The sequence below is a fragment of the Capra hircus genome, chromosome 23, assembly GCF_001704415.2.
Source record: "Capra hircus breed San Clemente chromosome 23, ASM170441v1, whole genome shotgun sequence".
Classification (NCBI taxonomy): domain Eukaryota; kingdom Metazoa; phylum Chordata; class Mammalia; order Artiodactyla; family Bovidae; genus Capra; species Capra hircus.
In genome coordinates, this window is record NC_030830.1 from 21,997,857 (window position 1) to 22,009,968 (window position 12,112).

At 45.1% G+C, this 12,112-nt stretch overlaps 1 protein-coding gene and 1 long non-coding RNA gene across 4 annotated transcripts; both read right to left on the bottom strand.

Annotated features, from left to right (window-relative positions):
- LOC108633466 lies at positions 572–7,396 on the bottom strand. Its single transcript, XR_001917086.1, has 2 exons — positions 6,908–7,396; positions 572–2,198 (listed from the first exon to the last, which is right to left on the bottom strand). It is a non-coding gene; the product is annotated as an uncharacterized LOC108633466 (long non-coding RNA).
- On the bottom strand, positions 7,750–11,461 carry LOC102169753 (BOLA class I histocompatibility antigen, alpha chain BL3-7-like). Of its 3 annotated transcripts, XR_001297592.2 has the most exons (9): positions 10,793–11,461; positions 10,321–10,593; positions 9,439–9,714; positions 9,225–9,329; positions 8,780–8,812; positions 8,583–8,638; positions 8,200–8,419; positions 8,019–8,092; positions 7,750–7,917 (listed from the first exon to the last, which is right to left on the bottom strand). XR_001297592.2 is itself a non-coding variant. In XM_013977060.2 (7 exons), the coding sequence occupies exons 1-6, from the start codon at positions 11,220–11,222 to the stop codon at positions 8,607–8,609; spliced, it is 1,149 nt and encodes a 382-aa protein (XP_013832514.2). In that variant the 5' UTR covers positions 11,223–11,461; the 3' UTR covers positions 7,750–8,419; positions 8,583–8,606. The 3 variants fall into 3 exon arrangements, 1 of the variants encoding a protein (XP_013832514.2); XR_001297591.2 differs by having other exon boundaries at positions 8,019–8,419; XM_013977060.2 differs by having other exon boundaries at positions 7,750–8,419.

Genomic DNA, 12,112 nt, shown 5'->3' on the forward strand with positions numbered 1-12,112 from the left:
AGACCACACGTGGGAAACCAGTCTTTCCAGGAACTGGTCCCTCCTTTATTGTCCGGAAAAGCTTTTTATACTTTTGGTTGTACATAGAGATCAATGGATAATACAAAATAATGCAGGGTCAGCAGCCCTGACTCTTATTGAGACCAGGCTTTCTCTCTGCATACCTAGCTGTATACACAAGTCTTAGGTGATTCACATCATCTTCTGGCCAGGAGGCCTATTAGCATTTTATGGCCCTTTTCTGATAAGGGCCTGTCAACCAGAAAACTCACTTGCCTTAAAAGTGTTGTTCTTTCCAAAGTCTGGTGCCACTCTCAGAAAGCATTAAATAAAGTTACATTCTTACATAGCAAGGACACAACGATTATAACAAAGAAAAAGGAGTACAGTGATTTATAACAAAGAGAAAATTCATTAACTCAAAAGTCTAGTGTTGCTAACATCAAAACTACTATATTCCTTTTTCTATATCCCAATTACATTGATTAATATCCTTCAGGTGCCTTAAAGATAAAGAATATTGTAAGGCTCGGAGGGACACACTCTGAAAAGGACACTCAGGGACAGCCTCTAGTGGACTGACAAATTTTATTATCCAGCTTTTTACAGATATATGGTCTCAGGGAGCAGAGCATAAAGCAGACCTGCACGTAGCCTTTCTCGATAAAACATCAAAGCATTCAAGCATAAAATACAGTTCCCACCACCCAAGCCATAACATAGCTTTGGCAAAACTCTAAAGGGAGTCTTATCATGAAACAACAGTCCTTGCTCTCAGAAACAGGTGGTCAGAAGGAAGCCTTCAAATGCCTCAAGGCTGGACGTATAACCCTTCCTTATCCGTTCCCAGCCTCAGGCACTTGGTGAACGCTCATAACCCTTTGTTATGCTCGTTCCAGCTTCCAACCTTTGTCATGAGTGGAGCAAATACATTTTCAGTATTTGCTTATAGCCTTCCAGCTCCTCCACATTTCCTTTTTCCTCAAGAGCAAGGACTGCTGCAGCCATGGTTACTCCTGCTTTTTGGGCGGCGGTGGCTGGAGCACATAACGTTCAGAATCCTATCAGAACAATAACAAACAATAAACAGATCAGCGCATAAGAAGCCATCGTATGGGGTACCCAATTTTTTGGATTTAGAAAGGAAGTACTAGCAGATAGTGTATTATAGAAGTCAGTGTTATATAACACAGGGGGAATGCTGCTGAAGGTAGACGTGATTTGTATTTGTTGATCTATCTGAGCTTGCCGGGCCCAGAGATCATGAGAATGCTTTTTCCAAGCAGTAATGAAATCATCATTTTGAATAGAATTATACAGTGCCATTCCAGAAAGTGTACCAAGAGTTACAACTGAAATAATACCCACTATGGTAGCTATAATCCAGCCAATAAAACGTTTGCTTCTTTTTAAGGATTCTCTCAGAACAAAAGACAACAAGATGGAATCCAACCAAGGTTCAGAAATCTTAACTGGAACCCACAATCAGTCCTTTGCCGGACTAAAAAAACACTGTCTTTAGTAACATTAATTGGCACACTATGATTTAAACAAGCACACAAACGACACTCAGTACAGGACAGAATTGAGCCATTACTGCTAAATTGTCCAATAGCAAAAAGATATGGCGCATTTTCACAAGCTCGAACATAACTGGTATAATTATACTCAGTAACATAATTCTGTGGAATGGAAACATGTGCATAAGCATACGAGATGCTAAACTGGGACAAGCAAGCAGGAATTTTCCAAAGATGCCAGTGTTCAGGCCCCAGGACTGGACTGATTATCCGGGGTCTGGGAGGTGAAAGACCTCCGTTGTACCAGTTCAAAAGTTCATCACGTTGATGCCAGAGTCCTGTTTGTGTTCTGTTAGAATGTGGTGCTGAAACATTATACCATTGGCAGGTGTTATTATTTTCTTGTGATTCTGAGCAATTCACAAAGAGTCCATGAGGCCCCCCAATCAACAAAGTCATGTTGGCGTGAACAGAAACTTTTTTAAACCTTCCTCTACAGGTGGACCAGTCCATTCCCGGCACAGATAATTTTTTCTTCCAAGATACGTTGTCATAAGGAGGCTCAGAAGGCATCTGTTGCAATTTTCGTTTTAGTGCTGTGACCGGTTGGGGGGTGTGGAGCAAGGTCTGTCCGACTTCTGACTCTTCTGAGTGGGACCCACTGCTCAGTTCCATCATCTAAAATGACAAGATAATATCCCTTGCCTAGGAACTTAAGTGTTCCTGGCCGCCATTGATTAAGACATTTAACCCTGTGTCTCCTGACTGTGTAGAGGCAAATTAAAATAATTGATTGTTAAAAGGGCTATAGGCAAGATGGCTTTAGGTCCATAGGGGCCCCTTAGCTTATTCCCCCTGTTTTGTTCATTAAGAATGAGCTTGAGTGTATGGTGGGGCCGTTCAATGATGGTTTGACCTAGAGGGTTGTATGGGATGCCAGTAAGATGGCAAATATCCCATTGATGTATGAAATCATGAAAAGCATTGGCTGTAAAAGCAGGACCATTGTTTGTTTTGATGGAGGCAGGGGTCCTCATCGTTGAAAAACATTGTGGAAGAACTGTGACGGCAGTTTTAGTAGTCTTGGCGGTGGAAGGAATTGCCCAAATGAAGCCGGAAAAGGTATCTATGACTACAAATAACAATTTAAAAGGGGGCAGTTTGCAATGTGTAAAATCAGCTTGCCGTAATTCATTTGCTTGTAAGCCTCTAGAATTAGTCCCTTGGGGACTAGTGGTCAAATGAAAGGGGACACATGTGGCACAGTCTTGAACAATTTTTCTAGCCGTTTGTAACGGTATCTTATATTGAACATGTAGTCTATTAGCATTAGTATGGAAGAGCTGATGTTCCTGTTCGGGGGAAGAAAATATAGGGGCGATGGGGCGATCAGCCAAATCATTGCCTAAACTGAGGGTCCTGGTAAATGGGAATGAGCACGAATGTGAGTAATAAGGAAGGGATGGAGTCTAGCTCTTATTTCTTGCTGAATCAATAAAAACAAATGTATAAGATCACTTTCATTGGATATAAAATGAGCCGTTACAAAAGATGGGAAAAGCTGTGCCATGTAGCGAGAATCAGTTAAAACATTCAATGGGGTTTTTATTAGAGTAAGTAAACAATATAACGTGAATAATTCTGTTTTTTGAACGGATTGATAAGGACTTTTCATTTTCTTTTGCAGGTTGGGACCTATTATGGCTGCCCATCCTGCCTTATTTCCATCTATGAATAATTAGGTGCATTCATGAGAGGGTGTTCAGAAACAATATTGTTGATGATAAAACAAGTATTTTGTAAGAAATTCCATAATTTTCCTTCAGGTGGGTTGGCCAATAATTCCCCTGAATAATCAGCAAGGGCTATCTGAATGGTAGTGGACACCTGGAGAGCATTATCAATTTCTGTTTTTGTCAAAGGTAGGTAAATCTGAGTAGGGTCATATCCAACTATAGTGCACAAGTGAGAGCGTGCAAGAAAAATGGTTTTCCCTATTAAGCCTATATAGGAAACAATGTGTTTTGTCTGTTTGGAATGGAGATATACCCATTCAATAGGGTGATTATCTTGTACTATAATGGCGGTAGGAGATATCTTAGTACCAAAGACATATATCTGAAAAGGGGTATTGTAATTAATATGGTACAAATGTTTGTTGAATTTTCTTTTCTATCAATTGTAATTTTTTCTTAGCATCAGGGGTAAGTTGTTAGGGACTATTTAAATCAGAAGAACCTTCTAATAATTTGAATAAGTTTTGTAAAGCATATGTGGGAATTTCTAAAGTAGGTTGTAGCCAATTAATATCCCCAAGAAGTTTTTGGAAATCATTAAGTGTTTGTAAATTATCCCTTCTAATAGAAAGTTTCTGTGGCTTTATAGTGGAGTGGTCCATAAGATATCCAAGATATTTAAAAGGGGAATGGTGTTGCAATTTATCTTCTGCTATTAGCAGCCCATGATTAGTTAAATTAGTTATGACCTCATTACCTAATAAACTTAATTGAGATTCTGAGGGAGAAGCCAATAAAATGTCATCCATGTAATGAATGAGATATGCCTCAGGGAATTGCTGTCTGATGGGCTGCAAAATTTTATGCAAAATTTAAACAATGAATTGACAGACTGTAGAGGAGTTCATCATACCTTGGGGCAGGACCTTCCATTGATACCATTGAGCAGGGGATTGATTATTAATGGAAGGTATTGAGAAGGCAAAGCGTTGCCTGTCATCTGGATGGAAAGGTATAGTGAAAAAGCAATCTTGTATATCAATAATCATAATAGCCCAGTCCTTAGGGACCATAGCAGCACTTGGGAGTCCTGGTTGTAATGCTCCCATAGGAATCATTATGGTGTTAATAGTCCTTAAATGTGTTAGCATTCTCCATTTACCTGATTTCTTTTTAAAGACAAAAACTGATGTATTCCATGGTGATTGAGTAGTTTTTATTCTATTTTGCTGTAGTAGTTCAGCCACCAAAGTATGCAAAGCGGACAGTTTCTCTTTTGATAGGGGCCACTGAGCTGTCCAGATAGGTTTATCAGACTTCCATTCTAACTTCAGTGGCTTTATCTCAGTGACCCCTAAGAAAAAGGTTCATTTAATTGTATAGTCACTTGAGCTTGTCGTAGAAAGTCTCTTCCCCACAAATTTAATGGTAATGGGGCAATGTACAGTTTAATGTAAGCGACTAATTGATCAGGGCCCAGGGCTTGTAAGTAAGATGAACTAACATAAGTTTGAGCTGCATCTGCAGTTCTTATTCCCACCAACTGGTGTGAGGTTAAAACTGCAGGCCAATCCGAAGGCCATTCCTCTGTTCTTATGATGGAAACATTTGCCCCAGTGTCTAACATTCTTTTAAAAGTTCTTTCTCTGATTTTTAATTTTAACATAGGCCTATTGATTTCTTTTATAACAGTAGAAAGGGCTGCAGCAACACTCCCGAAGCCACCTGTTCTGGTGTCTCTTTTTCTATTAAGTGGGGGCACATAAGGTAATAGCAATAACTGAGCAAATCTGTCACCCTTTTGTAAATACAAGTTGTGAGTCACATGTAACATTATTGCAATTTTACCCGTGTAATCTTTATCAATGATCTCAGTATGTACAATTATCTCGTGCACGGTGTTGTTTTGTTCCAATAGGAGGCCTACAGTGTTTTTTGGTATAGGGCCAAAATATCCAGTTAAGATTTTTATAGGATTATTTACCATTAATAATTTCATATCTCAGGGAGTAGGAATGTCTATACATGTGTTATGTCTGGTAGCCGCTGTTAATTTAGTAATATTTGGTTGTCCTCCTTGTTTAATGGGGCTAGAGGAGAGCCCCTGTTCTAGTTTCCCAAAGGAGGTGTCTGAATGGGTTAAGCAGTACCTTGTTTATCAAATTTAGAGCGGCATTCACTCAGCCAATGATTTCCCTTTTTACATCTTGGGCAGAGCTTGGGGGGCTTAGTTTTAATAGCCCCTCCTTTGTCAGGAGGAAGACCTGTTTGCCTAGGCAAGCGACATTGCTTCCGCATGTGTCCTGGCTTGCCGCAGTTAAAACATTTAACTTTAGACTTTTGGGAAACATTTAAGGTTTCTAAAGTGGCTATTTTAGCTTTATGTTGAATCGTCCCCACATTCCTGCAGGCTTTCAAGGATTTCATAACTTCTCCTTGCCCCTAATGGGTCTGATAATAGCCTGACACTCTTCATTAGCATTATCAAAGGCTAATTGTTTCAAAATGATTTCTCGAAAAGATGCATCCTTAAGACTGCGATCAATGGCCTCCTTCAATTTACCAATAAATTGAGCATATTCTTCAGTTGGTCCCTGAAATATTTTTACAAAAGATCCATCAGAGGTGGAATTGTCGATTTTAGCCTATGCTCTGATAGCTACTTCCTTATTCCAGTATAACATGGGCGGCTGCACAAATTGTAATTGTGCAGCAGTCTCAGCCATAGCTCCGGTGCTGGTGAGAATTTCAAAATTTAGTCTAGCAGGGTTTCCCTTGCTTTGCTGTTCTCGCAAGATTAACTTGGCTTCATCCATGACCCACATTTGCCATTGTAGTAGCTGTTGTGGAGTCATAACCATTTTAGCAACTGTAAAAAAATCTGCATGAAGCCACTGATCCGCCTAGCCCCTAAGAAATTCCATACAGTAGGGTGAGGTAGGTCCATATAATGTACACGCCTTTTTAAATTGCGTGAGCAAACTAAAATCAGGTGATTGCCATTGATTATGTCCAGGTTGAGGATTATTAAATTGGACTGGAAAAGCCCACGCATAAAGAAGCATGTCCCGAGGAGGAATGCTAGGAAATAGGGGAGCAGTAGCAGCAGCGGACAGCGTTGCAGTGGGTGGAAAGGCCAGTGTCAGAGGCTTGTTAATGTGAGCTCGAGAAAAGCAAGGTAAAGGTGGATCAAGGGGCCTCTGGCAAAGTTGATTGTTTAACTGCTTTCAGCACCTGTGACTCTTGTTTGCCCGTGATCTGCTCTAGCATGGCATTTTTCTGATTTAAAACCTCTGATAGATCTTTCTCTTCTAATTCACATTCATGCAGGGATCGAACAGTTTCAACCTCTAAATCTCCTCCTGAGCCATCTAATTGTTCCATAACGGCCCGTAAGAGAGACCAAGTTACTCACCATTGTGGGGGAATTTTTACCCCCTGTCTATAAGCTTTTAGAACATTGTTTTTTACTTTGGTCTAAGTTTGTAAATCTAAAGTTCCTTCCTCCGGGAACCATGGATTATATTCAACCACTGTCTGGTAACAGCTAGTTAACTGCTCTTCAGGCAGATTAACCCCGTATTGTTTCAAGAAATGATGCATGAGATGGACAAAAGGAATTTTACTTGTCTGATGTCCCATCCTGCTTACCTCGCTTCTGCAAGGTCCTTGTTCAAAATTCATCTGCTGCTTCGAACCCCACGTTGGGCACCAGTTGTAAGGCTCGAAGGGCCGCACTCTGAAAAGGACACTCAGGGACAGCCTCTAGTGGACTGACAAATTTTATTATCCAGCTTTTTACAGATATATAGTCTCAGGGAGTAGAGCATAAAGCAGACTTGCACGTAGCCTTTCTCGATAAAACATCAAAGCATTCAAGCATAAAATACAGTTCCCACCACCCAAGCCATAACATAGCTTTGGCGAAACTCTAAAGGGAGTCTTATCATGAAACAACAGTCCCTGCTCTCAGAAACAGGTGGTCAGAAGGAAGCCTTCAAATGCCTCAAGGCCGGGCATATAACCCTTCATTATCATTCCCAGCCTCAGGCACTCGGTGAACGCTCATAACCCTTTGTTATGCTCGTTCCAGCTTCCAACCTTCGACATGAGTGGAGCAAATACATTTTCAGTATTTGCTTAAAGCCTTCCAGCTCCTCCACAGAATATGGAGGCCTGGCAGCAGTCATTGACTCAACAGTGAAACCCATCACCAATATAATTTTTAGCTTTTTAGAAAAAGCTCTATATCTTTAAGATGCTTTAAGCTTCGTGCCTCTCACGGTTGGGGGCCTGTAAACAATCACAAGTCGTAAAAGTCACTAATTGCCAGGCAAGTTAGAGAGCCATCAGAGGGGTTTGAGCTGAGACACTCCTTGTTATATGCAGGAGACTGTTAACTGGAGCTCTAAGTTAACTCTTTCCAGAGAAAGGTGGTTGGGGATAGCCCCCTGTTATGTCAGAAGTGTAGGTGGAAAGCATAGCGCAATAAAGCAGGCAGACTTTGGTTTTGGGGGTAGATGCTTGAGAATTTCCAGGGGGACCCCTGAGGGCTGACCCCGCCTTTGTGTATGCCGAGCCTCCTTCCTCAAGACCTTACCACAGGCGGGATTCCTCATGCTAGCTCCTGGCAGCAAATGGATTGTTTATCACAGAGCCACCTGGAAAGCAGGATCAGTGTTAAACACCTCACTATATCTTTATTAATGTGACCTCAGGCCAAATGTTGTATTGCGGTAGCTACAGCATAACATCTACTCACATTGACATCAGTGCCACTTGTGTGTTTCTCACAGGTGCTGTTCTTCCCTTCTTGGCAACCAACCTTCCTTCATACTACATCACAGGATATTTTTCTTTTTAGAAAACAATTATTGTTGATTTATGGGTCCTATTTACCAACGAAATATAAACCTAAATAAGTCTCTGTTTTAAGGGCTTACCAGGCGGCAACAAAACCTGGTATTAAAACAGTCCCAGGTGAGGAGGGGTCGTGGTGGATAGAAGCAGGCCAGGCTCATGACTTTTTTATATTATGCTAATAGCAGCACAAACACATTCAGATGACTTCGGCAGAAAGAGAAGTCAGATCTTCAAGTCATAAAGTGGGAGTGGGATATGGAATCTTGCACCACTCAGTCCCCATGAGGTAGCTATTTCACACTGTGAAAGAAAACAATCATGAACCAGTGTAGGTCAGTCATGTAAGGGCTCACATTCTAAATAGCCTCCCACATGCTCACGTGTCCCACTCAAAGACCCTTACCATCCAGTGTGTCCCCCCTGCACCAACTACTCCCCCAGTCAAGACCCTCCAGGGTCTCACCTTTAGGATCCATGAGACCTCTGGTCACACCTTAGAGCCCTGGGCACTGTCACTGCCTGGGAGAGAACAAGACCAGGATGTGGTCAGAACCCACAGGAGAGAAACTAGAGAATGAAATTCGAGGAGGGTGAGCCCCCCATGGCCTCTTGTCTGCACCCTCAGAAGGGCCTCAGGACTCACACCCCCTCTGTACTTACTTGCAGCCTGAGTGCAGTTCCCTCCATTTTCACCTGCAAGAAGAAAACATCACGAGAGAATCCATGGAGAAGACTGAATCATGATACCCTAGAGAAACCCTCTAGTTCTGGACCCCAGAGAACTTTCTGGAACTGTAACCAAAAATCCAGGACAGAATGAGGACTATAAAGAAAGGAGATGTGGGCGGATTAGACCATCTCCAGCCCTTCTAGAGGTCTGAACTACGTGCTGAGAAACAGGCCCCAACTGGAATTATGAAGGTGAAAAATCTATCTTTCATTTCCACATGTACTTAACAAAAGGGTCAATGTTAGCATCAGCTCCAGACCAGCAAGCCCATATGTATGGATGGTAATTCCCAGGAACAAGGCAGGCAAACTTCTACCTGGGCTTGAAAACCCTCAGTGAGACAAGAAAACTCATATCTCTCCCTCCCTTCCCTACCTGAGCACCTCTTCCTCCAGATCACAGCTCCAGCCACCACAGCCAACGCAAGGACAACCAGGCCAACAATGATGCCTATGGTGAGGAAGGAGGTCTGAGGAGGTTCTGTGGAGGAAAAGGAAGAGGCCCTGACCTCAGGCTTGAGTCCTGACCTTTGAGTCCTGAAGGGCTCCTGCTTTATCTGAGAAAAGCTCCATCCCATCCCCCTCCTTACCCCATCTCAGGGTGAAGGGCTCCTGAAGCCCCTCATGATGCACACAGCTCGTGTATCTCTGCTCATCTCCAGAAGGCACCACCAGGGCCGCCCACTTCTGGAAGGTTCTGTCCCCTGAAGACCTGGTCTGCACAAGGTCCATGTCCTGGCTCTGGTCCTCCCGGTCACGCTGCCAGGTCAGTGAGATCTCCTCAGGGTAGAAGCCCAAGGCCCAGCACCTCAGGGTGACCTCACGCTCAGAGATGTGGTGATGGATCACATGTGTCTTTGGAGGGTCTGAGGAAGAAGAATCAGAAAATTCACAGTTTATGTTACTCCCATGGGCCATGGAGGAAGCATCACGTGACCATTCTGAGAAATGATGAGAAAATGAGTTTGAAAAGAAAAACTACAAACACCAGATACCAGCCTGGGCTGTGGTGTCTGGGAAAATCTAGTCCTTGTAAGTTCTGGAGTCAGGGTGAGAGCCAAGGTAGGATGCTCCACCTTAAGGGGGAGAATACAAGGCAATGGTCCTGACTTTGTTGGAAACTGAATGACTCAGAAAAGCTGGGGTCTGGCCTCTTATGATGCTCTCGGTCTGAGAACAGGCCTTGAGAAAGTCACGAGTCACAAGATGGCGGGCAGGGTGAAAGGGCACCGCTGACCAGTTATTTCAGGGATGGTTTCCTGCTTCTTCCCCAAAGGCACTGGATTCCTTAATTGCCCAGAGAAATGAATCTACTGCAAGTCACCGTCTTGTACAGAATATGAAAACCTGGGCTCAGTCCTCCCTCTCCAGACAATAACCTGGGGCGCTGTTCCCACAGGGACATCACTTTCTCCTCGTGGGAAGCCAGCTCCAGCCCGAGGGGAGACAGGGAGCCCCCGCGCCCCTCGTACCTGCGCGCTGCAGCAAGTCCTTCCCGGTCTCTAGGTATCTGCGGAGCCACTCCACGCACTCGCCCTCCAGGTAGTTTCTCACACGCTCCGCCATATGCTGCTCCATCTTGCGCTGGGTGATCTGGGCCGCCGTGTCCGCCACGGTCCAGGAGCTCAGGTCCTCGTTCAGGGCGAGGTAATCTCTGCCGTCGTAGGCGAACTGATCATACCCGCGGAGGAGATGCCCATCCGGCCCCACGTGGCAGCCATACATTTCTTGGAGGGTGTGAGACCCTGACCCGCCCCCACCATCCGAAGATATTAAACCCAAACTGAAATGAAACCAGGTCAAGCCCCCGCGAGCTCCTCCCGAGTTCGGGGGAGGGGCGGGTCGCACAGTGCCGGGGTGACCCTCGGACTCGCAGACTCGGGGCAACCCCGCCGGTCCCTGGGGATGGAGGCCGTGACCCGAACCCGGGCCCGTGTCGCTCACCAGCCTCGCTCTGGTTGTAGTTGCCGCACGGGGTGTTCAGGTTCAGTTTGAAAGTCTGTGCGGCGTCCTTAGTTCCCTGCGTCTCCTGATCCCAATACTCGGGCCCCTCCTGCTCCACCCACCTCGCCCGCGGCTCCATCCTCGGATCCGGGGTGTCGCTGTCGAACCGCACGAACTGCGTGTCGTCCACGTAGCCGACGGCGATGAAGCGGGGCTCCCCGCGGCCGGGCCGGGACACGGCGGTGTAGAAATACCTCAGCGAGTGGGAGCCTGGGGGCGGGGAGGGGTGAGACCCGGCCCGACCTCCTCCCGGCGCGGGTCCCGGGTCCGAGGTGACGGAATGGGAGGAGGGAGGGGCTCGGGGCTCGGGAGACGGAGAAGGTCGGAGAAAGACCAGGACTTGGGGGCAGTGAGGAGGGGGCGGGAACATGGGAGGGACAGGACTGGACGGGGGGTGGAGGCAGGTCCGGGCGAGGGCGTCGGGCTCGCTCCTTCCCTGGGGGTCCTGCCCTATCCTACCCTCCCGAGCCCGCACTCACCCGCTCAGGTCTCGGTCAGGACCAGCGCCCCCGGCAGCAGCAGGAGGAGGGTTCTCGGCCCCATGACCCGCATCTCCGGGGTCTGGGGAGAAGCGAGTCCAGCGGTAGATTAACACTTGGTAAGCTGGAACCGCGGAGATGAATACCGGCAGAATTCGGACACCCAATGGGAGTGAGACCTGGGGCCGCGTGACAACTTTCCAGATAGGGAGTTGTGAGAGAGAAAGTGAAAGTCCGGGAGCCTGGAAGCCCCAAGGTAGAACGTCCGGGCCCCAGACATGGACCTTGACTCTGAGACCCTGAGACCCTTGCCCTCCGGGGAACCTGGGACGTTGTCCTGATCCCTCCTCTCCTGCACCGAGAGCTTTCTGTCACACTCCCTGAGTCCTGGCCCAGGGGTTTGTAGTCAGCGATTTTCAAAACATTTTTGGTCAAAATATTTATACAATCCAACAAAATAGTGAGGACCCCAAGGGCAATTTTGTTTATATTTACTTCTATCGATATTTTCCATACTAGAAATAATAAGAGTTAGTATTTGCTTAGTCATTTATTTAGAATAATATTAACAACTCACACTGTTAATATGGAATATAACTATTTTTCCCCAAATAAACACTACAGTGGGAACAGTGGAGCGTTTTACATTTTTATATTTTTGCAAGTCTCCTTAGAAGATCACTGGATGTTTATGCTTCCTTCTTGTTAAATCCATTATTTTGGTTGAAATCTATGAAAATAAAAAGTCCACACATACGTAACAGTATTTAAATAACTTTTC